Here is a 27,049-nt window from a genome sequence, read left to right as displayed (position 1 = left end):
GGCTAGCACCCAGAGCTAATGATTCTGAGCCCCCTCCTGGCCCCTCCCCGTCTAGGCAATGCTTTCTTCTAAGAAAAAAATAGTCGGATTTCTTTTTAGGTTTCCTGGCTGGGGAAATAATTTTCATTTGAGCCTTGACATCAGTACCCCCTAGGCACAGCCACCTGCTCATGCAGAAAATGTCTGCAGGTCTCTCAGGCAGAGAATGGAGCAGAATGGGCTTTATATAGTCCTCTCCTAATGGAGCTTTTCAAAGCATTTCACAAAGCAAGGAGGTGCCTGTTGGACGGGTTTGTTTTTTTGCTGCCAGTGCAGTGATTAATCAGGCAGGAAGTGTCCTCTAGTGGTGAAAGTGCAGGATATTCGTGAGAAGATCTGAGTGCTGCTGTTCACTCACGAGGGCAATGCATTTAGGGAGCTGTCTACACAGCAGTGAGACACCCTGGAGTCCAACGTGCCATGGGCCAGCGTGGATTTTTAATTTTTTTTTGCTGTGTAAACATACCCTTTGTCCCTCTCTGCCTCAGTTTCCTCATTTGTAAGCTGAGGATAGTAAAACTGGTTCAGAGGAGAGGCGTGAGGGTTAGGTCATTAATATTCATAAAGAGCACTTGGAGCTCTGCAGGGTGCACTATAAAATGAATGGCCATTAATACTGACCAATAGTTCTCACAGAACACAGCATCGCAGAGCCTGGTTTACTGAGAGCACAAGGGAATACAGACCAGGACACTGGGATCCTCCTTTTCAACTACTTTAAAAAGCTGCTTTGTTTCTTCCACTGCCACCAGAGACATGGTATCCACTGCAATTTTAAATGGGCTCTATCAATTTAAACTACTTAATTGAATAGAAAAATGACTTAAGTCTGAGCTCTGCCCCTACACAGGGCACTTTTTCCAAATACAAAAATGCTTTTCTCTCTCATGTGAAACTCCACACAGCTGACTTACTACACAGAGGAAACAGGAGATGTGACTGCACAAAATTAAAATACAAATACAAATAAATAAAGCAGGACTATGTTCTCCCCACTTATCTCTTTCATGCACAGAAATCTTAGGTGTTACTTTACAGTTGGTAAAGAGTATTTCAAACTGACAATGTTCTTTCATTGCTGTCTGACATTGTTATGTGAGCTCACTGAAACAGTGGGCACCAAACAGAATATAGAGGGAGCCTAAGAAAATGCAGGATATTTCAGGGCCAAGACTCTTTTAAGACCTCTTTCTTTCACTTCAATGCAGTGATCTGCCAGATGCCATCTCCAGAGCCCTTGACAACATTGGCAGGGTTTATGCCAGAATTGGCAAATTCCGGCAAGCTATTGACACGTACGTAAAATTCATAACATAAAAGGTAAGAGAGTGGTTTTTAAATTAATCTGACTTTGCTTGGTCACTGTATTTCATTCTGCTGTCAGCAAGGGGCATTGCTAACGCCAGTTGTGATGTGGACACTTGCCACTAGGAACTGGACTTGAGAGTGCATTTCGTACAGGCCACTGAACAGCAGATGGTAACAATTGTCAGTTGGTTGCCTTGGTTCAAACCAGCAGCACTGAGAGTAAATGACTTTGGAAGCCAATCCCCATCGTCTTCCAGACTTGCTCTCTTTGCAAACACCGGCCTAACTGTAATATACTTTGGATAATCGTAGCAACTGGAACCCTTTCAAGGGTTTAAAAAGCCAAGAACCAGTATTGCACTGAACCTAGGGCAGTAGAAGTAACTTTCTTTTCCTGTGTAAAGATGGGAGGAGAAAATTCCACTGGCAAAAACCAGCCTAGAGAAGACGTGGTTGTTCCATGAAATTGGCCGATGTTACCTAGAGCTCGATGAAGCAACGGAGGCCCAGGAATATGGAGAAAAGTCCCTCCAGTCAGCAGAGGAGGAGGGTGATATTGAGTGGCAACTCAATGCTAGTGTGCTGGTTGCACAAGCTCAAGGTAAAGTCATTGTAGCAAAGAGCTTTAAAGATGGCAGACAATGAGCTTACTCAACAGTTTCCTTAAAAGCTGCCTGTGCCTTACAAACAACCCCACAAAGGCTCGATAAAACAGGCTCATTGTTCTCACCTGATAGTTTTCTCTTGTTCTTAGTCCCACATTAAAATGGATTCCTGTTTGTCTGTTACAGTGAAACTCGAAGATTTCCAATCAGCAGTTATGAACTTTGAAAAAGCTCTTGAGAAGGCAAAACTAATTCATAATGATGCAGCTCAGCAGGCCATCATCAGTGTGAGTGGTTTACTGTAATCGAGAGAGGAGTTTTGGGGCAATGTGTGTAAGCTGCCGACCACTGTTGTTCTCAGCCTGTGGTCCGCCGGCTCAGGGACTGAGAGACTGCAGAGAATGGGAAGCTGGGGGATTAGGCAATGAAATGTCCCACAAGAGGAATATTGCAGTCTCTGTCAAGATGATCCCCAAAAATAAAAAAAAATATGAAACTTCTTGAGTTAGAAAATTTAGTCCCATTGCGAGCTAATATGGGGTAAAATCTTGGACCCATTGGAGTCAGTGGCAGAACTTCTGTTGACTTCAGTGTGGCCTAGGGATGTAAGAGTGTAGTTGTTTAAATGGGTAACTGATAAGCATGAGTTTATTGGTTACCCAAATGGTTACGTGCGGCTACCGGTCCAGTTCCTGGGGAGCCGGCTGCCATCCTGCGCTGCTGCCTCTGTACCAGAAGCAGAAGAACAGGGCAGCAGACGGCTCCCCAGGGGTGGGGCAACAGGCGGGAGCCAGTACCTGCCAGGAGCCAGCTTAAAAGGTATCAGGGGCAGCCGCAGGGAGTGGCTGGCAGGAGCTGGTATGCATGGAGAGCTAGCTTAAAAGCTGGCTCCCGGTGTGCACCAGTTCCCAGGGATCCACCTGCCGCCCTACATGTAACCATGTAACTGCTGAAATTTTCAGCGGTTACATGGTTACACAATTACACACATGTTAACATCCCTAGTGGGGCCAGGAGTCAAATTCTGTCTTTCATTGCCTCTGGGTACATGCCAGCAAGCGTATGGCCTGTACTGGAATGAGAGGCTGAATATGATCCCCTATTCTGGCCTTGCTGAAATTTCATGGAGTAAGGAGGGGCTACTCAGCATGATCTCTATGACAGGAGCCATGGTGGAACATCAGGGGTATTGGCTGTGGATTTGCATATTATGGGACATATGCTTGCTGCCCTAGCAACAGTCAGCATGCTGAGGTACCCCTCCAGGTTATTCACTGGAGTGGATCACACAGGGCTGATCTCAGCCTGTGTTTCAGAACTCAAAACAGTGCTTCTGCAGCATGAGTGTGTGCCTGTTTGGGGATCTCTTAAGTGTATTTCGGAGCCCAGAGGAACCACCTCCATTGGTTAGTTAACAACGGGAAAGCCAGTGCTAGCCATGTGGGGTGGAGGTGTAAGGAGGAAGGGATGATCCCAGCGAAAGCATGCCAAGCAGTATATTAGCTAGAGCAATGCCGTCTCAATGGGGGCCAGGGGAAAAGGCCCTTCACTGCAGGTTGCTTTAAAGGCACCAAAGGATCTAGGAAAGAAGGGAATGGGACAAACGTTTGTCATGTGACTGCACGTCTATATCTGACACTAATTATTCTTGTCAACTTCAGGCCCTAGATGATGCGAACAAAGGCTTCATCGAAGAGCTGAGAGCAGAACAAAGGGTGGAGAGAATGGAATCTTTACGAGGTACTAGTTCAGCTGGGAATCAGTGCGTAAAAGTAAAAAGTTCTGCAAATCCCCTTCTCTTCTACCTCATCACAGGATGCTTGGAAAAGCAGCTGCCCCCACTGGAAGGCCATAGCCCCTGCCCTTGCAATGCTTGCTGCCCTGCTAGCTAAGGCCCCTCTGTGTCCATCTACAGTAGGGAAGTTAGTACCTATTTTTCAGCAGTGACACACAGACAGGCTTATACTGTTGGTATCAGTAAAGCAGCTGCCCCTTTGCTGAGCAGTATTTCTTGTGCACACCCACCGTCTATAAACTATGTATTACAGCGGAAATAATTCCATACGGAATCACAGAAATGTAGCTCTGAAAGGGATTTGGAGCAATCCTCTAGTTCCACCCTTTGCTCTGACCAACTAAACCAGGGGTGCGGAACCTAAGACCCAGGAGCCGCATCCGGCCCCTGGCTTTCCTGAATCCAACCCCCAGAGCTCAGGGCTCCCCCCCAGCATTGGAGCACACAAAATCTGCTAGCCTGAGCCCCCCTAGGCTCTGATGTGTGAGAGGAGCGTCTTTTTCCTTCTTGGTCGGGGCCACGTCAGTGAGGGATTTGGTTTTTGCTTTTTGTTTTTGTTTGTTTTGTTCTCACTTGTGTGCGGCTCCCGACTGATTTTTCTGTGAGTCAGCAGCTCCCAACCCAAAAAAGGCTCCTCAGCCCTGGAGTAAAGAGCTTTCCAAATTCTGGGTCGCGGGTATGGGAGATCAAAGCACCCGTTGGCTGTGGATCACCGTTCCTGGCCAATGAGAGCTACAGGAAGTAGTGTCCCCACTGCTGAGACTGTCAGAAGTGGTGTGGCAGTTCACACATAGGACTGTCAGAAGCCTCACTGAAATCAAGATATATCACATCTATTGATTACACCCAACTTCTAGGCCAGTAACTCTGTCAAAGAAGGAAAGTGGGTTGATTTGTCAAGATGTTGGCTTTTCCTTATAACCAGGGCTCGACAAACTATTGAATCCACTTGCCTGTGCCTCTTTGATTTTCAGGTCATTAGCGAGCTTTTGATGGAACCATATTGGCCCCTCACTATTCTTCCTGCCTTTCTTTCAAATCAGGATAGTTTGCTGTTGTTCCTTTATTATTGTCTCCTGGAGAAACTGTCAGCAATCCTGAACTCTTTTTCCCTTTAGATTTTCTTCCCATGGACTTTACCTTCCAGTTCCCAGTTTGTTTAAAGTCTGCTTTTTTGGAACTCCATTGCCCTTGTTCTGCTCTCTCTCCTTCCTTTCCTTAGAATCATTAGATTTCTCATTTCATGTTTGCTTCTGCCAGCCCACAGCACGACCCCTAGGGCCGGGAACGAACAGGAGTATGGATTCACTTTGACATAGAGCCAATAGGGATAACTGCTTTATTAATTACTCTGTCACTAATACTACAGGGTTAATGCTGCCAAATGGCTGCACAACGTGATAACTGCAAAATGACATTATACACCAACACATGCAAGACAATGCATAATATGGAGCAACAGGCACTTAGAAATGCTTACGGCCCTTCAGATCTGTTACCTTGTGCCCTGGCCGCAGTGGACGTGGCTCCAGCATGGGGGAACTCTGGGGCACCCCTCGAGGTTGGGGTCCTGGATGAGACTCAGCCAGGAGTGGGGCTCCTAGCGATCTTATACATTAGCTGTTTACCCAGTATGCGCAAACTGGCCCAATGCAACTCTCAACGTTCCCACAGGCCTGAGAATGAAGGCCAGCGCGGCCTTCCCAGCTAGCAAGCAGCATCTTACTGGCTGATAAGGCACACCTGCTGTGTGTCTGCGGACAGGGCTCAAGGCCGGACTGAAGGGATACAAATTTACCCATGCAGGGCTACATGTGGCTTACATCACAGCTTCCACCCTACCCATTTGCAGCCAATTCCTTCCTGTTAGTCAGGGTAATGTCTAAAATGCCCATCTTCCACCATCTAAAACATGAAGTTGTCCCTAAGGCAATCCAGGACCTTACTGGACAGTTTGTGTTTTGCCAAATTACTTTCCCAACCAATGTCTGGGTAATTAATCCCCAATTCCTTTTTTATACTTGTTTAGTCTTAAAATGCCTCTTCCACCACCTCCTCCAGATTCAACAGTTTATATAGCAGCCCCTTACAGTAATGTTACAGTTGGTTTCCCCCCTTTTATCTTCAGCCAGAGAATTTCAGCCGGTCTGCCTCTCACCTCCTTCTGGACCTCCTAACAATTGTATACCTTCTTGATGTACAGGCAGTCCCCGACTTACGTCGGATCCGCACTTACGAATGGGGCTTTCTCGCCCCGGAGCTCGCAGGCAGCGATCCGCCACCTCGACCTCCGGGGCGAGAAAAGCTGCTCCTGGTGCCCCTGGTCTGCTGGAGACCATCTCCAGCAGATCAGGGGCAACGGAAGCGAAGCCGCAGCCGCAGCAGGGTCCCGCACCTCTGAGGCTTTGCCAGAGCAAAGCCTCAGAGGTGCGGCACCCCGCTGTGGCTTTGCTCCCCGTGTCCCTGGTCTGCTGGGGGGGGGGCGCAGCTAGTGTGCCCCCCCCCCAGCAGACCAGGCTTTTGTTGTGGACCCTGGGGCAGAGCAGCTGGGGCGCTGCCGGTTGGTCCCGCAGTGCCACTCTGGGCACTACTGGACCAACCCGGCAGCACCCCAGCTGCTCTGCCCCAGGCGTCCTGATTCAGCCGCTGCTGGTCAGTTTCAGCAGCGGCTGAATTAGGACGCCTGGGGCAGAGCAGCTGGGGTGCTGCTGGGTTGGTCCAGTAGCGCCGAGGAGCGGTGCTACTGGAGCAACCCAGCAGCACCCCAGCTGCTCTGCCCCAGGCGTCCCCAAGTCAGCCGCTGCTGAAACTGACCAGCGCTGACTTACAGGAAGCCCGAGGCAGAGTTGCTCTGCCCCAGGCTTCCTGGAATCAGCCACTGATCAGTTTCAGCAGCAGCTGACTTGGAGACGCTTGGGGTTCTTAAGTTGAATCTGTATGTAAGTCAGAACTGGCGGTCAGTTTCAGCAGCGGCTGAATCTGGACGCCAGTTCCGACTTACATACAGATTCAATTTAAGAACAAACCTACAGTCCCTATCTTGTACGTAACCCGGGGACTGCCTGTACAATGCAACACCTCCTCCCATTTTCCACTGTCTGCCCTTCCATACAAGCTGTATGTACCCCTCTGGGAAAATATTCCAGTCTTGAGATTTATCCCACCAAGTCTCTGCAATGCCAGTTGAGTCATAACTTAGCTCGTGGCTCACACATCCACTTTTCTATTTCTTCCCCATACGCCTTGCACTTGTGTATAGACCTATAAAACCATACCATGGCTATGAACACTGCCATGGCTTTTCATCCCTGTGGCTCCAATCCCCAACTGGTGTAAATCAGCGTCTCTCGGACGTCTGTGAAGCGATGCTCATTTACACCAGCTCAGGATCTAGCCCCAATTTTTTAACACATGGTAGGGCTATTTATAAACAAGACATTTTCCCACACACAAAGTGACTCTTACAATGAAGCTGATTTTTCCAGCGTCCTGACACCAAAGTGTTGGGCCTACTAAGAACCTAAATAGACAGCTACAAAATGTGATTGTACATAATGTGGTGTGAGCATGAGACATGCTGGAAAGAGGAGGAGGAAAAACTCATCTGGCTTTTTGGGATGTGAATGGGTAACTGGTTACCCAGTAAGCATCACCCTTACTGGGAGATGCTTACTGGGTACCATGGGTGGAGGGCTGATCCAGCCCTGTGAGGGTCAGGAGCCAGCCGCTGTGCGTCTGGGGGAGCTAGGAGCAGGAGACAGCAGCCCCTAAGATTTAACCGTGATTTTACATCCCTACTGGCTTTTGGAATCCACCTGCAATAAATCACATGTAAATAACTCCATTCCCTAGGGAGCAGTTGCAGCAGGACAAGAGTCAGTAACAGGCAGCAATGGCTTGCAGCGCGATGCTTGCGCACTGATCCGTAATTATCAGTCCTCATGTGATTACAATAATGCTGCATCTTCTTTCCCCCATAGGCATGTAACTCTGTGGGGATCACACCAACACAGGGCCAGCAGAACTGAGCTTAAAAATAGCCCTGAGTTGTGTGATACTTATGGTTACCTGTGTTGAAACCACTGACAGAGACGGTAAAACAGGGGTGGGGAACCTAAGAAGTGCAACCTCCCCCCCTTCTTGCCCCACACACAAGCCCCTTGCCCGGGTCAGGACAGACAGGATTTGCACTCCAGCCCCACGGGGGTAGCTGAGGTGCAGTGACTTGATGTGGGCCAGATCAACTTAAACAGCAAGCCGGATCTGGCCCATGGGCCAGATGTTTTCCATCCCTGTTGTAAAAATTGAGGTAATGGTGAAGAATTCAGTAGAGGACTCAGATTTCCATAATTATATATTTAAGTGCTGTTTCAAATTTGAGCAGTAGGGGGAAGCATTTCCCAAGTTTCCCTGTCATTGCACCCAGCCGCCTTAAAAAGGACACTTCAGCAAAGTCTGCTCCGGCTTTGGTTGGAGTGGGGGCATGGCAGCACAGGGCCTGATGCAAGTCAGGAGTGATGCAAGTTTCATGCATTGATGTGAAACTGGTTTACTGTCTAAGGGGCTGGCAGGGATAAAGGGGTGAAGAGCATAGGTGCAGGGCCTAGCACACAGGGTCCTGGCTGCTAGCCCCATGAGTTGGGGGCTCTGCTGCCGGCCCCACGTGCTGGGGTTCCGGTTTGATCCTCATGTGTCGAGGACCTCTGCTGCCAGCCATATGCCCAGAGCCTTAGCTGCCAGCCTATGTGCCAGGGCTTTGCTCCCGGCCTGTGTGGAAAAGGGTTAGGGGGTTCAGCATTTCAGCTTTTTAAAATGTTCCCACTCCACTGGTGAAGAGGAAACAAAGGCACTGATGAGACTGGATTTGCTGAGGGAGTCTAAGGACTGTGATGGTATGTCTAGACTACATGGCTCTGTCGCCAGAGCCATGTAGATTAGTTTACTAGACATACCCAAATGAAGCCGCGATTTAAATAATCCCCGCTTCATTTAAATTAAAATGGCTGCTGCGCTGTGCCGATCAGCTGTTTGTTGGCTCAGCACGCTAGTCTGGACACTCTGCGGTCGACATCAAAGGCATTTGTTGACCTCCCCGGTAAACCTCATCCCATGAGGCATACTGGGGAGGTCGAAAAATGCCTTTGATGTTGACCTCGGAACATCCAGACTACAGCGCTGAGCTGACAAACAGCTGATCGGCACAGCGCGGCAGCCATTTTAATTTAAATGAAGGGGCGATTATTTAAATCGCGGCTTCATTTGGGTATGTCTAGTAAACTAATCTACATGGTTCTGGCGACAGAGCCATGTAGTCTAGACACACCCTGAGAGACACTAGCAATAGAAAGAAGAGGGCCTGGGTCTCACTCAGAGCATAGGATCACTCCAGATCCCTTGTGGGGGAAGCAGATATGTAATAGCACAGCAGAGAATATACTAAAAATGGATCCTCAAGAGTGAAACTGAAACTACTTCAATATGGGTCTGTTATACATAATATCCTGAAAGTTTGGATCCCATATTTAGACACTAAAATCTCTCTGGAATACACAAACTGGGTGGTTAATACAGATGTAATGGATCCTCAATTAATACACAACAGGAAGCCCTGCTCTTGTAGTTGGATCATACGTAGCCCCAAGGTGTGAGGTCGTTATTTAATGAAATCAACAAAAGTATAAAAGGAATATAGTGTTACAGTAGCCAGGATATATGTGACTGTTATACAGCTACATGGATCAGCCATAAGGATACATATTCCAGTCCTACGAGAAGGATGCCAATTTAATATTTAAATCTTAGCATCATTCTTAGTGCCATTTGGTCTGGCAGCCAGCTTTCCCACACAGATCTTGCAAGGTGCATGTGCTGCGGATAGAGTTAGGCATGGATGCCTAGGCAGGGGAGGGGGCAGGTATGTGTTCAACAGGCAACTAGTTTGTTATTCATCCTTCTGTTATGCACTTTTGGGTTGAACGTGCCAGAACTGGCAAAGGAAACTCCCAATGCTTCTTGAATTCAACCACACCCCTTTTCCCAACAGCATTCTCCCACAGCACTCACTGCACAGGGTGACTAAACAGAGTTCACCTCTTTTTGTGCACACATGAATTCCAAACAGATGCAACTTGCCAGTTCTGACCTGAAACTTAAGCCCTTACTCTGATTAATGTAACTTGGTGAGATTTTAAAAAAGTGATGTTTAAAAAAACCTGCATTGATTTCCCACCTCCCCAGATTATGATTATTATGCTGAATACAGTGAAGGAGAGGAGGCAGATGACCAAAAGGAAAGAGACGAAAACAAACAGAAGGAGGTAGAAAAGGAAGAGAACGAGAGAAATGGAAGAGAAGAAGAGCCAGAGGGAGAGAAAGGGGAAGATTATGCAGAGCTTCAGTAGGATTTGCCTGAATAAAGAGGCAGCATTTCCTCAGGAAACTACTTGCTAAGGTTAAAGTTCATGCGGGGTTGCTGGCTTTGCAAATTAGTGCATTTTAATTAGTGTGAAATTGACCTGCAAATGGAATTAGTCCCTTCACAGTGGGGGCTGCCCTTAACCTTTGCTGTCCCTTTTAAATACTTTTTCAAGTCTGCAAGCATTCAGTTCAAGGCTGTGGGGCTGTTATGTTGGGAAAAGTCCTGTTATTTCCCTCTCCCAGCCTTTCCACTTGGCTACGTCTACACTGGCCCCTTCTTCGGAAGGGGCATGCTAATTTTGAAAGTGGGAATAGGGAAATCCGCGGGGGATTTAAATATCCCCCGCGGGATTTAAATAAACATGGCCGCCGCTTTTTTTCCGGCTTGGGGAAAAGCCGGAAAAAAACGTCTAGACTGGCCCGATCCTCCGGAATAAAGCCCTATTCCGGAGGATCTCTTATTCCTACTTCAAAGTAGGAATAAGAGATCCTCCGGAATAGGGCTTTATTCCGGAGGATCGGGCCAGTCTAGACGTTTTTTTCCGGCTTTTCCCCAAGCCGGAAAAAAAGCGGCGGCCATGTTTATTTAAATCCCGCGGGGGATATTTAAATCCCCCGCGGATTTCCCTATTCCCACTTTCAAAATTAGCATGCCCCTTCCGAAGAAGGGGCCAGTGTAGACGTAGCCCTAGAGTTTAGAGTCACGTCTGTGTAGAAACATAGCTCTGTGCTACAGAGGCGAAGTGCATAAGCTGTGCCCATAGCTTTTACTGGTTAAACCCTCACAATTTTGCCAATGAAGCTTATTACAGCCCCTCTGAGCTAACTAAACTATACCAACAAAAGTGCCTTCTTGCTGGTATAACTGGTGCAGCCACGGCAATCAGGGATTTCACTTCATTACACCCTGGTGGATGAAGCTATGCTGCTGTAAACCAGGCCCAGGACTCTTGAGACAGGCAGACATTACTGAGGGCTCTCTGTGGAAGAGCAAAAATCCCATCAACTCCAATGGGCCAGGTCTGCAGCATTGGGCTCTATAAGTATATTTGATCCAGTGGGACATTTTCACTTCTGGCAAAGATGGGTAATATGACTGCAGGATGCAGCGTTTGACCTCACATGCAGCTGATTCACTGGCTTAGGTCTGGATGTGGCCAGAGAATCTGACTGATTGCTGCAGGCTGTGAACACGGGCTGGGGTTAGCCACTAGTGTGAGAGTCGCCTAAGTAAACTGTGTAACCAAGTGTATGTGACTTGTAAATAAATGATGTGAACAGACGTCCGTAGCTTGTTCCTTGAGAGTGTGAACTGTAGTGACTCACAGCCAGTGCTGTCTTTGCAATGGGGGCGGGAGTTCCCCGGTGGTGCCTTCTCCGTGGGAGCTGGGGGCACAGTGATTGGAAAGCCAGGCACAGGTCTGGGTGTGCACAGCCAGACCTCTCAGTTGTTCCCTATAGGCCCAGGTTCAGAAAAAGTTAAAGCCTTAGCCGTTCACAGGCAGCAAACAAACAAAAAAGCCCAACGCCTAACAGGCAAACCAGCACATGCATGCGCTGCAAGTGATGTCTGCCTGACTTGGCTGGGAGTGTGGAACCGCTCCACGCCCTGCACCATTAATCTCAACGGGTGCTACCTTGGCTGATGATACTTTCAAGGGCAACAATGGTAACTAGCTCATTGCCGAAAGCAGAGAGCTCAGACTACCGTGTGAGAGCGCAGGTATCTGCCTGCTCAGCAGCTGCAGGAGCTCTCGCACCACCCGGCCGGTAGGGGGAGGGAGGCTACGCCCGTCACCTTTTGCAAGAGGCCCCGCGGCTCCGTGGCCAGCCAGAGGGGGCTGCAATGCGCAGCCTGGCCGCTAGGAGCAGCGGCGCCACAGGCCTGGGGCTAGCGCATGCGCACTGGGCGCTCCCGTCCTCCCGCCCTCTCCTGGCGCGCGCCCGCCCACCCGGGCCGGGGTATGAATGTGGCGGCGGGCGGGCCCGGCACACAGCCGCGTCCCCTCCGCTCGGCACGCGCAGCCCGAGCGCCGCCCTCGCCATGGTGAGCGGGCCGGGCCGCCGGGGGGCGCTATAGGGAGGGGGGAGTCTGGGGGGGCTGTGGGGAGCTATGGGGGTGGTGTGGGGGGGCCGTGGGGAGCTATGGGGGTGTTGTGTGGGGGGGCCGTGGGGAGCTATGGGGGTGGTGTGGGGGGTTATGGGGGGGCTGTGGGGAGCTATGGGGTGGTGTGGGGGGGCCGTGGGGAGCTATGGGGGTGGTGTGGGGGGTTATGGGGGGGGCTGTGGGGAGCTATGGGGGTGTTGTGTGGGGGGACCGTGGGGAGCTGTGGGGCGCTATGGGGGTGTTGTGTGGGGGGACCGTGGGGAGCTATGGGGGTGGTGTGGGGGGTTATGGGGGGGCTGTGGGGAGCTATGGGGTGGTGTGGGGGGGCCATGGGGAGCTATGGGGGTGGTGTCATGGGGGGGCTGTGGGAGCTATGGGGGTGTTGTGTGGGGGGGGCCGTGGGGAGCTATGGGGGTGGTGTGGGGGGTTATGGGGGGGCCGTGGGGAGCTATGGGGGTGGTGTGGGGGGTTATGGGGGGGCTGTGGGGAGCTATGGGGGTGGTGTGGGGGGGCCGTGGGGAGCTATGGGGGTGGTGTGGGGGGTTATGGGGGGGCTGTGGGGAGCTATGGGGGTGTTGTGTGGGGGGACCGTGGGGAGCTGTGGGGCGCTATGGGGGTGTTGTGTGGGGGGACCGTGGGGAGCTATGGGGGTGGTGTGGGAGGTTATGGAGGGCTGTGGGGAGCTATGGGGGTGGTGTGTGGTGGGTCGTGGGGGGCTGTGGGGAGCTATGGGGGTGGTGTGTGGGGGGTCATGGGGGGCTATAGGGTGGTATGGGGGGCTGTAGAGAGCTATGGGGATGTGGGGGGGCTTGTGGGGGTGGTGTGTGGGGTGCTATGGGATGTTTGTGTGTGGGGGGCTATGGGGGGTGCAGGGGCCCATGTGCTGTGGGGACAGAGGGGTCATGGGGGGAGTGACGAGAGCTGTTCTGGTGAATGGGAACCCCCTTCATGCACATTGTCATGGCCTTTCTACAATGCAGGTGGAGCCCCTGGGGTAACAATGCAATGAACTATTTCGCCCCCCCCCCCCAAACCCTCTCAGCTGGTGGGCAGCCACTTCCTAGGAGCAGGGTAGAGAGGGAGTCAGCAAGTTCTTTGCTGGACTGCTAGTTTCTAGTGGTAGAAATGTAGCCATGTTAGTCTGGTGCAGCTGAAACAAAAAACAGGATGGTGTAGCACTTTAAAGACTAACATTAAACCATCTTGTTAGTCTTTAAAGTGCTACACAGGCCTGTTTTTGTTTCTGCTAGTTTCTAGACATTCATATCCATTGCATATAGTGGGTTGGGGAAGTGTGTGTTTTGACCCGCAAGTGTGAAAAAGCAGGACCGGTTAAGAGGCAGTAGGCACCTATACAAGACAAAGCCGTGCTATCAGAACTGGTACGAAAATCAGGACTTCTAGTCCCCCCTGCGTTGCTGTCCCCACATGGGGCTCGCAGGCTGGGGAAATTCAGGGTCCAACCAGAATGGACCTCATGACCCCTCACCAACACAGGAGAGCTTTTAAAACACAGATGTTAGAACCAGCCCCCACAGTCAGTGTTCAGCACCACATGGCATGTCTGTAAATACAGGAAGGAAACAACCGCCCCAGTCATCTGAATTTCTCATACAACTATGCACCTGTGTAAAGCACAGAGACCCTGGTAGGTTTCGTTTCATTTTGTCTTTGTCACTAGCGTCTACACATTCTAAGCTGTGTAGTGACTGTCTAAGCCAGATTGATGCTACGTATGCTCCGAGCAGCTTGCTATCTTTGTAGAGCACAAAACTGTGTACCAAACGGTCATATTAAGATCGCCACTGCCTTTGTAGTGGAGGCGGAGAAGGCGTGCTGGCACTCCCCTAACAACGTAAGGTCTCATCTTTTATTTGGGGCTCTGAACCTTTTGTGGGCTGAGTGAGTGAGAGTTGAATGTTACTAAAATGCATTGCAGGCAGCTGGTAATGATGAGAGGAGGAAAAAGTTTTAGAGACTGTGAAGGAGGATCTGTGCCATAATTTGCAATCTGTACTGTGATTGTGTCTAACTGGTGTCTAAATGTTCAAACTGTTTTACCACTCTTAATTTGCTTGGTGTGAAAGGAAAGTGAGGTGGGGGAGGGAGACAATCTGCAACAGATACTAGCCCATATCCTGCAGTTGAATTCCCCCCAAGGCTTGGCTGGCATGTAAATGTCTGCTCAGAAAGAGCCACTTGTAAGATGAGAGCTACATTTGACTGCACCAGTCGAGCTTAGAACTTTCTTCCCCTAAAACATTTCCTGTTGTTTCTCCGTTTTAAAAAGTGCCTTCTGTACTAAAGGTGCGTGTTTTCAAAGTTGATGATGATAGGACTTGTATTCCTACTTAGAGGAAAGAGGTGGCAGGCTGCCACACATTAAATGAACTTTCTGGAAACTTTCACATTTCCTGATTGTGCAACAGTATCAATATGCTACTGTACTTGTTTCTTAATGTCAGGATGTAGTGTTAAAAGGGGAACAAGGAACTTTTAGGGGGTTCTGGCAAAGTGAGGTGTTAAATAGCTGACAGTTGGTATCACATACTATAGTGAAAAGGGAAAGCCTTTGTTCTTCAGAAGTTTTTAACCAAACCTGGGGCACTGTGGCAGGACTGGGTCAATAGAGGACATTAGGGAATAATAGCCTTGCAGCTACGTAAACCATTACAATCCCCCTTGTAGCTGGCTGTGGAAGTTTAACAAGTATATTGTGGGTCTATGCTAACTTGAACTATTGTATTTCCCAATGTTTGTGCTATAGCAGACGGCTGTTTGTTGCCGTGTGGAGTGTTTGAAATTTTAGTCAACTGCTGGACAATTACTCAGGCAAAATAAGCCTGAGCAAGTGTCCTGCACATGATGCCTGTTGAATGAGATTGTAAACCAGGGATCTCAAACTCAATTTACCTTAGAGCCAGTGCCAGTCCTCAAATCCTACTAATGGGCCAGCAGACACCCTTCTCTGGCAGGGTTCTGGGGACCTTCATGTGCATCTCCCAAACAACCCCAGCCCTGCCTGTTGGTCTATGCTTACCCCACCTCCCGCACGACCCCTGGCCCTGCCAGGGGTCCCACTGTCAGCACAGTAAGGCTAGAGTGGCTTCCAGCTGCTAGCTTCATGGAGCTACCAGCATGTTCCTGTGGTCCAGGGAAGGTGTGTGCAGAGCCTTCCCTAGGTGTAAGCTGTGAAACCATTCATGTTCTGAAACTTACCCAATATCAGTGATACCAACTCTCCTGCTTTGATCACAAGCCTCCTGATAATTGAGGACTTTTTTTTCCTGGAAAGTCCCAGCCACATTATTGAAATTAAGCCAGATCTGGGAACTTAACTTCCTGATGCCTCATACACCCTTATCAACTGTGATTCTGACTTAGTAGGTTATGCTTGTTTGTTGGTGTAGGGTATTAGAAGAGAATCCCAGCTGCCTTTTTTTTTTTTTTTTTTAAAGGAAGACTTTTGGTCCAATGGTTTGTGGAGAAAAGGTAGAAAACGGGCCCTGAGTTCAGCCAAAGACCTCAAACACCAGATGCCAAATAAAAAGATCCCCAAGTGTATTTTTATCTGATGTCAAGTAGGGATGTTAAAACACATTTAATTGTAACTGCTGAAAATTTCAGTGGTTACAGTTACATAAGGGGAGGCAGGCAGCTCCCGCCTGCTGGTGTGCCTCTGTATCTGAGGCAACAGCAAGGGTGGAGGGCAGGCGGCTCCTGCCTGGCCTTCCCACTTCCATGCTGCTGCCTCTGATAGAGACACAGCAGGGGAGGGCTGTGTGTAACTCTTCATGTTAACCCAGGCTTGGTTATCCGTGTAAATGGTTACATTTTCACATCCCTAATTTCAAAAAGCCACTCTCTTTTTGAGGGTGAGAGGGCTCATGAGTTTTGAATTCTTGGGGTTGACAATACAGGCCATGCAAGTTGATTGGGCTCCTGGACACAGGGGGAGACACTGACGGAGACCAGACTCCTAACAAAAGACCTGAAACTCAATCCTAACCTTCGCACCCCTAGGTCCTTGCACTGGGATACCCCCCCTCAACATCCATATCCTTGCACATGTCCTTGTTAACTGAAACAAACACGCTGGCCGTACCCCAGTGGCTGCAGAAGAGCATCAGCTCAGGTAGCTCCCTGGCAGCGCAGTTCACATCACAGTGCAGGTGGCCAGTCCAGCTTTGCAGACTGAGTGGTGCCCTCTGCGGTTGGAACTATGTGGGTGCTGGGGGCCTAGCTGCTGCAGTGTGCATGGGTGAGCCTCTGCATGCCACTCACCACCTTCCCAGCCCTCTGGGCCAGCAGCCCTGTTGATTGGGCTAATGGTTACATAACTTTTTCAAACTACTTAATGGGCCATAGATGGGGGAAGTGCTTGGGCCATAGATGGCCTGTGGGCCGAGAGTTTGAGAACCCCTGCTATAAATGAATGTTCAAATCTCACTTTCTGGAATCAGCACTCTTTGAACCAAGTGACCTTTTTTCCACCTGCAGACATGGGTATTGTGATTAAAGATGAGACCAGAGACTAGACTCCCTAACACAGCTACAAATCCGCTGTCAGGATTTGCATTGGAATATAGTTTTTATATAGTTCCCTAGGTGCATATTATCCATTACAGATGGTAAAAAACAGGGTCCCTATTCCAAACTACTTAAACGAGGGTGGGATGCCAACTGAGGTGATGTACCTCCATTATGTAGGAGCACTGCCATCAGACTGAGGGAAGTGATTATTCCCCTTTATTCAGCAATTGAGAGGCCGCCTCTGGAGCACTGTGTCCAGTTTTGGACCCCCCCTCCCACTACAGAAAGTATGCGGACAAACTGGAGAAAGTCCAGTGGAAGGGAACAAAAATGATGAGAAGCTGAGAGTGAAGGGAGAACTTTATAGCAGCCTCCTACTACTTGAAGGGGGGTTCCAGAGAGGCTGGAGAGACTGTTCTCAGTGGTGGTAGATGGCAGAACAAGAAGTAAAGGTCTCAAGTTACAGTGGGGGAGATCTAGGTTGGAAATTAGGAAGAACTATTTCACTTGGAGGGCGGTGAAGCACTGGAATGGGTTGTCTAGTGAGGTGGTAGAATCTTCTTCCTTAGGAGTTTTTTTAAGGCCAGGCTTGACAAAGCCTGGCTGGGTTGATTTAGTTGGGATTGGTCCTGCTTTGAGCAGGGGGTTGGACTAAATGACCTCTTAAGGTTTCTTCCAACCCTAATCTTTTATGCTTCTGTGTGAGTGGCAAGGTTTATGCCACCCCTTTTTAAAAAAAATCTTTTGATGGACCACCAGTGCTCTCAGGATGTGAAGGAGAGGTGCTCCTCCTAAACTCCATGCCAGTGGACTCTAGAAAAACATCAGTGGGTTGTGTGTAATAGAAATTAAACCATTTTCTATCCCCCAAGTTCTTAGCAGGGAGTAAAACACTGTTACAGCTCCTACAAATTCATCCTCTTTCCTGGAAGAGACACCAAATATTTGTTTCCATACAAATAGGAGCTTTGTAGGGAAAATTGTGGGGAAGGGGAGAAGTGACATAGCTTGCATTGAATTGAATAGATTGTTTAATTAGAAACTGTCCAACTGCTCCTTTAAGACTTATTTGTATGCTACCATTGTCTGTCCATTTTGCATATGGCCTGGTTTCATTAAAGAGCTTATTATTTAAAGTTGGCTGATAAACAATGGGGGCTGAGGGTGTTTTCTATTATTGTTCTTTTGTTTGCATCTTAAAAAAGCCTCAGTTACTGCTCTTCACCAACAGCTATTTTAATCATAATAGTTTGACTGCAAACCAGTCACAACTAAAATACTATATGCAGGCCCTGCTCAAATGCTCTCTTATGGTCACAGCACTTAACTTCCTCTGACTGTCTCACTTATTACCTGCACACTTGTTGAGGTTAAATGGTCCCTGACAAGTCAGATCTGACTCAACATTTAGATGTTAAAAAGAAATGTTACTGCTTCCATTCAGACAACTTTGATGTGGACAAGAAAGGACCCTGGCCCATGACATGAAACACTAGGTACCTCCATAATGAATTAAAACAGCCTGTGCTTACCAAGAGAGAATGAGGGAATATTGGCTCTGCCAAGCTCCTGAGAGAATTCCAAGGTGGACCATATCATTCCTCCAAACAAGGCTCAAGGCCACCTTTCAATGTAAATGAGTGACTTTCTCTAGAAAGCACTCTGCCTAACATCTGCCGATAATACATACTGGCCAGTCAGTTACAGAGCTATATTTTGAGTTCATTATCTTACTTTTTATAGCTTTAAATCAGTTTTAAAGGGATTTATAGTCTAGTTGCACCCACAAGCATACTAGGCATTTTTCATACATACAGGAATACACGACCCTTGTTCCAAACTGCTGAAAGTGAAGAAATCCAAATAAGAAGGGTGGGGAGAATTATGTAAACAAAATGTTTCCACAAACCTGCCTAGAGTGTCTTAACTCCAGGAGTACCAGTGAGCAGAGTCAAGCACTACCCCTCCACTACAGACCAAATAAATACTTGAATAGTACAAGATGATCCAATGAGTTAGCAGTGAAATTGCTCACTTATCTAGTACGTAGTTCCACTAACTGTAGTGAAACCACTATTGGTGAGCCAAGTTGTTGCTCCATACCTAGCAGGTTAACTAATCTCAGTGGCCAAAATGCTCCCAGAGAAGGAAATTGAAGAGAGGCTATTTATATTTACAAACATCTTTGCTCCTGCTGGTACTATTGAAAATATTTGTGCCTTTAATAATGCGTTTTCCTTTCGCTTCCCAACTTCCGTTTGGTCCTACAGGGATTCCACAGGACATTGCCAGAGAAACTTGTGTGATGTCATAATGCCAAGTTTATGATGATACATCATCACAGGATCAAGTCCCACCCCAAAATGTCTTATGATTTCACAGAGGCCTGTGTATATAATTGCAATATAGATAAATTACTCCAGCATAGAAAAATTCTAATTAATTTCTTCCCAGAGTAACCACATGCCATTGTGAATCCTGCCTACAGTGCAAAAGATTGACAGGCAAACTCATGCAAACATCTGTCTCTTAGGCTTTTCCTGTAGCATCTGCTTCTGTAGAATCTAAGCGACAGCACTAGTTTTGGTTTTCCTTTTCCCTTCAGTCTCACCTAATGCATATTATGGAGTTTTAAAAGTCTTTGCCTCAAGTACAGCAACACAGAAAATTATTCTTCGCTGCGGCAGTTAACCTGCCAATAAAGATCTTACCTCAGAGGCATTTCCAGGGAGGCCTGTCAGCACAGGCATGATACGCAGTAGTAGGTACACGCTCCTGCAGGCAGACTTCTCTCCAAAGTGCTCTCTCATGCACAACTGGAAAATATCTGTTAAAATATCAGACTCAAAAGCAAAGCAAACCTTTTTTCATCTCTGAATTTTAGTTTTAAAAATAATCTTCTCAGCATCAACAGCTGTGGCAGTAGCATGAAACTTTCACTTCTGCAGTTCAGGCTATATTTAAGTTTCTGCGCATGGTCTCTTTGAGCAAGAGTTATAAATATGGCAGCCTTACAGATTCTTTAGTTTCAGATAGATTGAACTGAGTTTGATCCATAAACTGGTGTCTATGGGTATGTCTAGACTGCGGGGGTTTTCTGGGATCCTGGAAAAACTCCGCCGGGTCCAGGGAACGCATTTGCTCTTACGCGCTTTTTTTTTTTTTTGCGGAAGAGCAAACGTGCTCTTTCGTGGAGCCCTGTATACCTCGTTCTATGAGGAATAAGGGTTCCTCCAGAAGAGGAAACTTTTCCGCCATTTGGCCCTGCTAGATTGGACCAAATGGCGGAAAAGCAATCGGAAAATGCTACGCAAATTGTACTTCGCAATTTGCGTAGCTTTTTCTGAAAAACAGCGATAGTGTAGACCTAGCCTATGTGAAAATTTGAGGGAGGTAAATTATCAGTATAAGCATGGAGTTTGCAGTGGCATAACCCCACACAAGCCATCTTGGAAACAAGTGTGAGGATCTAACTGGTAAAAGGTATAATCTACAGATAAATGAGCAGGCAGGACTGGCCTACACCTCTTATATTTTAATTTTCTTCTAAATTCATATTCAAAGAGTTACTTTGAGAGCAGTGTAAGCGGAGTAAGGCAGCTGAGATTTAATACCAATAATGGTGGCACAGACATATAACATAATCAGGTCATTTGAACTCATCTATGGGCTATTTATGGACATCTGAATAGCAAAACTCCAGCTTCTGTCTAGTGAGGACTCAAACAGTAATATATTGTTTAGTGTATAAAAAAGTGCTCTTTGGATTGTTATCACAAAAAAGTCATACCATTTTTTTTAAACTTTCAGAACAGAGGCTTTAGCCGGAAGAGCCATACATTCCTGCCTAAAATATTTAGAAAAATGTCTGCTCAATCATCAAAAGACAGACCTGAAAATCTGCAGTTTCCATTCCTTGATGATGATGCTACCATTTCTACAGTCAAAGAATCTAAAACCGTTTTTATCATAAGAGGCCTGCCTGGCAGTGGAAAATCCACCCTTGCCCGGGCTATTCAAGATCAGTATAAGGATGCCTGCAAGGTCATTTCTGCTGATAATTATAAAATTATACCTGCAATAAGAAGCTCCATTCCTGAAGATTATTCAAAGTTGGATGAGGATTTAGACAACTATTGCAAACGAGACATCAGTGTTGTTGTTGTGGATGATACTCACCATGAACGGGAACGGCTAGATCAACTCTTTGATATTGCTGACAAATACCAGTACGAAGTCCTCTTTGTGGAACCCAAAACACCTTGGAAGATGGATTGCTTGCAGCTTAAGGATAAGAATCAATGGAAACTATCTGTTGAAGATCTGAAGAAGATGAAACCAAGCTTGGAGAAAGATTTCCTGCCTGTGTATTATGGATGGTTTTTGAGCAAAAAGAGCTCTGAGCATTTGAGGAAGACTGGGCAAGCCTTTTTAGATGAGTTAGGAAATCTTAAAGCATTCAAAAAGGAGTCTAAGTACTGTACGTGTATAAATATTTTACTAAGCTTTTTATTCTACTAACCAGAGGGAAACAGATTTGCCCACTCAGCTTTCAAAGTAACATTTAAAGTTTTGTCTCATTTCTCCACAAATTATAATTTAAAGAATTTAATTAGAACAACATGTTGTCCAAAAAGCAGAAATAACTTTAGATCACTTATGTAGTAAAACATAACCCACCCTCTCTCAAATGTAAAGTTTTTGGAATCTGATGTTTAGGGGATTTACAGTGGGATAGTGAGCCTGCAGCCCAAGACTGGAAATATCCAAGCCATTCCAACTTGTTTCGTGTGATCTCTGTGATGTAAGTTGGAAGAGAGTGGCCAAGGTCTTAATCACATTGCCCCTAAAGTGATCCTTGTACTATTCAAGCTGAGGCAAACTGGTTAGCAATGCAAGGAAGCTTGCACTGCGAAACTATAAGAACACTTAATTTTCTACTGTTGTCTAGCACACTCCGGGTGCTAAATACAGTTAAACACCTTGTAAATGAGCATTTGCAGGGGATGATCATTAATTTCTCAGTAGTAATTTTGCTTATCTACACTTGCAGTTCTTCCTGACGAAGATCCCAAAATAAAATTGGACCTGACTGGCCACTTTGCGAAAAGGCCACCCGGCGTTTTGCACTGTACGACAAAATTTACTGACTTTGGAAAGGCTTTGGGAGCTGACGAATATGCACAACAAGAAGTTAGTGTCTTGGTTTGTTTTTCTTCAAAACAATGTGTTAAAGTTTTATGTTACACCAAATCTACCAAGGTAGAAGGGTGGCGTATGTGTAGCTTTCTAAAGCCATAGTGTAACTGCGTATGTCCCCCTCGGAACAACACTTGTGAAGCTGGCCCTTGTAGTGCAAAGAAACAGTAAGGATGTTACTCCTCAGGACTGAGGAAATAACACTGACAGGGAGATGCATTTGGAAAGTGTTTCATGTTGCTTCTAAACTACATGTTCTGGTAGTTTGACTTTTTCCATAAATACTATAGTTCTTCTCTAATGACTTGGTTTTGAGCAATCACGAACAAGTGACTAGTCGACTATCTAATAAACTTATCGGACAGTGGAATAGTGACTCGACTAGTCGTTTCCCTCTCCCCTTGCTGCCTCTATCAGAGAAGTGGCGGGGGAGGGAAACAGGCACCTGTATTGGAGAGAGCCAGCTTAAAAGCCAGTTCCCCCCAGCACCATCTCCACAGAGGTCGGGAGGCAGAGGCACAGTGGGAAATGGTGCAAGCAGGGACTGCAGGGTCCCACTGCAGCGCTTCAGCCTTTGATGTGAGCAGGGGTTGCTGAGACCCTGCTCGAGCTGTTTCCCCGCTGTGCCTCTGCCTCCTCTGCCCTCTGCAGCAGCAAGGAGGGGGGAACCGGAGCCAGTATTGGAGGGGAGCTAGCTTAAAAGATGTTTCCCCCGAGCACTGTCCCCACGGTACTGCCTGCCCCTGCACAAAGGGGAGGCAGCAGCCCCTGTTTGTGGTGGCCAAGGCTGTCCGCCGTGGACAGGGGCTGCTGGACATAGTGCGAGCTGGGACCAAGCATTCCCACCTCATGCTTGTCTGGGACACTGCCCCTCTGCATTTTAAATGTAGTAAGAGCCCGGTGGCTGTTACTGTATTTAAAATGCAAAGCTGCAGTGCGAGTGGCTCCCGGAGCCATCCCTGCTGCGGCTCTGCAGAGCGGTCCTATCGACGAATCGTATAGCAGTGTTTCCCAAATGGTGTTCTGTGGAACCCCGGGATTCTGCAAAGTGAAAATAAGGATCGCATGAGAAAATGTCATTACAATAACATTTAATGATTTTTTTAAAAAATTAATAATTTAATTTAAACATTTAATAACATTTAATAATTTAAACATGTATTAATTTTATTGAAAAGTTTTCATTTGTATTGATCTCATGAGCTTGGTTAGCATTTGTTCATTATTATCCTTATTTGTGGTCTTACTTTTTCAGCTCCATATATGAGACTTATTAGGGGTTCCACAAAATTCTTTTGAGCTTAAAAAGGTTCCGTGGCCAAATAAAATTGGGAAACACTGGACTATACGATTAGCCAGGTAACTGCAATTTAACATCCTTAATCATGAATTAAGGAATTGTTACTTCTGTCTTATGTAACATACCAGCTTAGCATGACATCCCAATGAAAACATATAAAATTAAGATGAGCAAAGGGTGGGGCGGGGGGACAGGAGAAAATAGTAACCTGCAATCACGACGTCGTTTTCATACCATATTGAGTGTTTGGAGATGGCAAGCGAAGGACCCTGTGGTTGTTGAGAAGAGCTGTTACACATTGGATGCTTTGTAGCATCTACGTGGAATGTGTGAATTCCGCAAAGGAGATCAGTGAAGAATCCAATTGGAAAGGCAGAGTAGTCGGTCTGGATGTAGATGTTACTATAAACTTCTGAAGGAGCATTATGGTGTCACTTTTATTCTGGATTCAAAGCATTTGGTCCCTTCTCTCCCTAGGTTGTGAAGGCTTCCTATGGAAAAGCCTTTACCCTGACTATCTCTGCACTGTTCCTCACAACAAAAACGGTGGGTGCTCGTCTGGAACTGAGCGAGCAAGAACTGTTGCTGTGGCCTGGAGACGTGGACAAGATACTGCCTATAGACAACTTGCCCAAAGGCAGCCGGGCTCACATTACCCTGGGATGTGCCAATGGCATCGAACCTGTCCAGACTGGGATTGACTTGCTGGAGTTTGTCAAGCTGGAAAAGGCAGGGAACAAAGGTGATGAGGTTGAGGAATTGGGTGGAGGGAAACTGCTGTACTTTGGCAATGGCATGTGGATGCTCCTTTTGTCTAAAAAGATTGAAGTGAAGGCTGTTTTCTCAGGTTACTATGGCAAGGGAAAGCTAGTGCCTACTCAGGGCAGTAGCAAACGAGGCTCTGCCTTTAATCCCTGCATTATCATCTAAGTGCTCAAGCTGTGCAGGGTTTTTTATTTTTAAAAAATGGGTATAACTTGGGTAACCTTTATAAAGTTGTAAAAAAAAGTTCTACGTGTACTAACGTAGCCCTTCTTCAATTCTAGTATGAAATGTCTCTACTGGGAAAGTGTATTGGTCCTCAGGAAAGAAATTGAGGACCCGACTGTAAAGGAAAACTAAGTGGCTAAACAACTATTTCTGATAGTTAAATGGACCAAATAGTTAAATAAGGGAAGTGCTGAATGACTTTTAAAATACTAGATTGTTGTAGAGGTCGCTTTCCTTTTGTTTGTTCCTCAGAATCATTCCTGACAGTCTACATGTTTTTTAATTTCCCTTTGAATCACAATCCTAAATCATAACTGATTTAAACAGTGGTAGACCAAAGCTTTTAGCTACTTCTCATTCCGTAAGTCTAAGAGAGTTGAAGCTGAAAGTTCAGCCCAACTTTGAAGTTGGTACAGTGCCCCACAGGCTGATGGCTCATGCAGCCCTTGGTAGCTAATGACTAGAACTCCTAAGCCACAGAGCTCATCGAGACTACGGGGACGATTCGAAAGAGGATATGCAAATTCCCATGGAAATTTGCATATCGTCTTCCAGTCTCACTTTCGAAAGCGAACGTAATCTAGACACTTTTTTTGGACAACCCCCTTTTTCAAAAAGCTGCTTTTCCTCAAAAAATGAGGCTTACACGACTTTTTGGAAAAGGGGGTTGCCAAAAAAATGCATCTAGATTACTTTCACTTTCGAAAGTGAGACCGGAAGAAGATATGCAAATTCCTGTGGAATTTGCATATCCTTTTGAATCTTCCCCGTAGTCTAGACAGACTCAGTGATGGGTAATATTTTTGAGAGGTAGGAGGGCAACAAGCACTCTAAGCAGCTTTGGTCTACAAGCCCAAGGATTAGGTATGTACTAAGGGATAGAAATGTAGCCGTGTTAGTCTGGTGTAGCTGAAACAAAAACCAGGACTATGTAGCACTTTAAAGACTAACAAGATGGCTTATTAGGTGATGAGCTTTCGTGGGCCAGACCGGAGGAAGTGGGTCTGGCCCACGAAAGCTCATCACCTAATAAACCATCTTGTTAGTCTTTAAAGTGCTACATAGTCCTGGTTTTTGTATGTACTTAGGGACATTTAAGAATCTTCATTAGGAAAAGTCAAACTCTTGTATCCCCATGACTAGCAGAGTGTGGCATACCCTAACTTCAAACCATTCAGGTAGCACATGAAGACTTCCTTGGGTGTGAGAAAAGGGAAAAGTGCACTGGTGAGTGAGGGAGGGATTTACTTCCCATTTTAAAACTGAAGATAAAAAAATGGAACTAGTATGAGTAAGATCATGAAAAGGAGAATTTATCGGGAAAAATGTCCTAGCAATGCGATCTGCTCTGTTGTCCACAGAAAATGGCAGGCAGAGCTATTTAGCTGCTGATGGACAAAGACCTAGTCTGTGTATACCATAGGGAACAATCCTGCCCTGGCAGGGGGATGGAATAGATTAACTAATAGGTCTTTTCCATCTCTAACTCCTGATCCTTTATTAACTTTAAAATCATATCTGAAGTACTACATTGTACTTCATGCAAAATAGGTTTTCCTCCTTTGGATTCAAAGTCTAATTCTTTTGAATGTTAAGCATGGAAGTACACAAAGCTAACATATTACTTAGGAAATCAATAACGGTGGCATTGTAAATTTATGCATAACAGCCTGCTCAAATTACATTTTTCTAGCTTGTGGTCTAATGTTCAAGTATTTTAGTTGTGACACTTTAATTATGGTTGAAACTTGTTTATACTCATGAACAGAGCCAAATGCTGCTTGCCTACTGATCAATGGATTTTTGCTGTCATTATCCTCCTGTAACATTTGGCTGAACTAATCAATTCAGGTCAGAACAGCATTTTAAACTCATGTTACGGCTGTAATGTCCCATGAACTGTAAAGTGTATTGAAATAAACCCAGTATTAATGTGTTGACTGTGTCTGACATGCACACGCAAGGTTCACCGCAGGAAAGGATCTGTCACCACAACCCTAACTGCTAAGTGGCCATGTGTGGACAGAGAGGCCACTTACCAAATGAGATTCTGCAATAGGCTGGGTTTATTGGAGAAAGCAGTAAACTCCTTCCAACTGCCCTGCTGCTTCAAAGGGAGATCACTGACAACACTCTGCTTTCGAGTGAGGCAGGTTCTGTTTTCCCTTCACTTGAAAGGAGAAACTCTGCCTCTGCCAAACTTGGTGGTAGACCGACAAGAGCTATGGTGTGTTCCACAGGGGAAGCCCAGAATAAAAGGAAACTTAGTGTTCAGCTAAGGCCCTGCCCAACTTATGTACATCTTTGGCCTGGTCTACAGCGCCACTACCACGATTGATCTTCCAGTATTTGATTTAGTGAGTCTAGTTGAGATTTGCTAAATTGAACTCAAGAGGGCACCCTTGCCGGCATCCAGTACTCCTTTTGCAAGGAGAAAAGGGAAGCCAACAGAATGACTCCAGCTATGTATTTTACGTACTTAAGCCAAACTGCCGGGTCTATCTTAGACCTGGCCTTTATCATTTTGAGGAACCATGCCTTTTTCTTAATAGCATCTACCCCACAAGTCTTCCTCCCAGGCTGTTATATGCTGAAAACCCCTGCTGGGAAATTTTCAAAATAGGGTCCCCAGCTTTAAAACATGGGGTAGTTGGGGAGCCTGGCTTGTTTGCCTGGTCAAAAACAGTCACACGCTCATCATTTAAATGTTTATTAGTTTGTACATCATATACAGTTTAATAAACCAATTGCATACG

The 27,049-nt window shown here is 46.6% G+C and overlaps 2 protein-coding genes across 6 annotated transcripts in view; both read left to right on the top strand.

The window, feature by feature from the left end:
- The window catches only part of ODAD4 (outer dynein arm docking complex subunit 4), a 28,421-nt gene extending 17,947 nt beyond the window's left edge, over positions 1 to 10,474 (top strand). For both annotated transcript variants that reach the window (XM_014577448.3, XM_075911566.1), the window contains 5 exons: positions 1,248 to 1,334; positions 1,752 to 1,948; positions 2,139 to 2,239; positions 3,614 to 3,692; positions 9,985 to 10,474. In XM_014577448.3, the coding sequence (XP_014432934.1) occupies positions 1,248 to 1,334; positions 1,752 to 1,948; positions 2,139 to 2,239; positions 3,614 to 3,692; positions 9,985 to 10,148 (628 nt within the window). In that variant the 3' untranslated portion in view covers positions 10,149 to 10,474. The remainder of the gene's footprint in view (positions 1 to 1,247; positions 1,335 to 1,751; positions 1,949 to 2,138; positions 2,240 to 3,613; positions 3,693 to 9,984) is intronic.
- Positions 10,475 to 12,058: 1,584 nt separating this feature from the next.
- CNP (2'',3''-cyclic nucleotide 3'' phosphodiesterase) lies at positions 12,059 to 26,229 on the top strand. 4 transcript variants are annotated; one of them, XR_012898076.1, is made up of 5 exons: positions 12,059 to 12,211; positions 20,615 to 21,284; positions 21,858 to 21,997; positions 23,781 to 25,191; positions 25,359 to 26,229. XR_012898076.1 is itself a non-coding variant. In XM_075911568.1 (4 exons), the coding sequence occupies exons 1-4, from the start codon at positions 12,209 to 12,211 to the stop codon at positions 24,231 to 24,233; spliced, it is 1,266 nt and encodes a 421-aa protein (XP_075767683.1). In that variant the 5' UTR covers positions 12,059 to 12,208; the 3' UTR covers positions 24,234 to 25,285. The 4 variants fall into 4 exon arrangements, 3 of the variants coding, with proteins under 3 accessions (XP_075767683.1, XP_006131004.1, XP_006131003.1); XM_075911568.1 differs by lacking the exon at positions 25,359 to 26,229 and having other exon boundaries at positions 23,781 to 25,285; XM_006130942.3 differs by lacking the exons at positions 12,059 to 12,211; positions 25,359 to 26,229 and adding an exon at positions 13,628 to 13,919 and having other exon boundaries at positions 23,781 to 25,285.
- The last annotated feature ends 820 nt before the right edge of the window (positions 26,230 to 27,049 follow it).

The sequence above is a fragment of the Pelodiscus sinensis genome, chromosome 29, assembly GCF_049634645.1.
Source record: "Pelodiscus sinensis isolate JC-2024 chromosome 29, ASM4963464v1, whole genome shotgun sequence".
Classification (NCBI taxonomy): Eukaryota; Metazoa; Chordata; order Testudines; family Trionychidae; genus Pelodiscus; species Pelodiscus sinensis.
Note: the sequence above shows the minus strand (reverse complement) of the source record. Positions and strands in the feature narration are given on the sequence as shown.

Excerpts from the sequence above, each read along its gene's own strand:
- CNP (XM_006130941.4), top strand. The coding sequence starts at position 13,998 with ATGCTACGTATGCTCCGAGCAGCTTGCTATCTTTGTAGAGCACAAAAC. Across the intron at positions 14,127-20,614 it reads GCTGGCACTCCCCTAACAAC|AACAGAGGCTTTAGCCGGAA; the intron begins GTAAGGTCTCAT and ends TTAAACTTTCAG. Across the intron at positions 21,998-23,780 it reads ACGAATATGCACAACAAGAA|GTTGTGAAGGCTTCCTATGG; the intron begins GTTAGTGTCTTG and ends TTCTCTCCCTAG.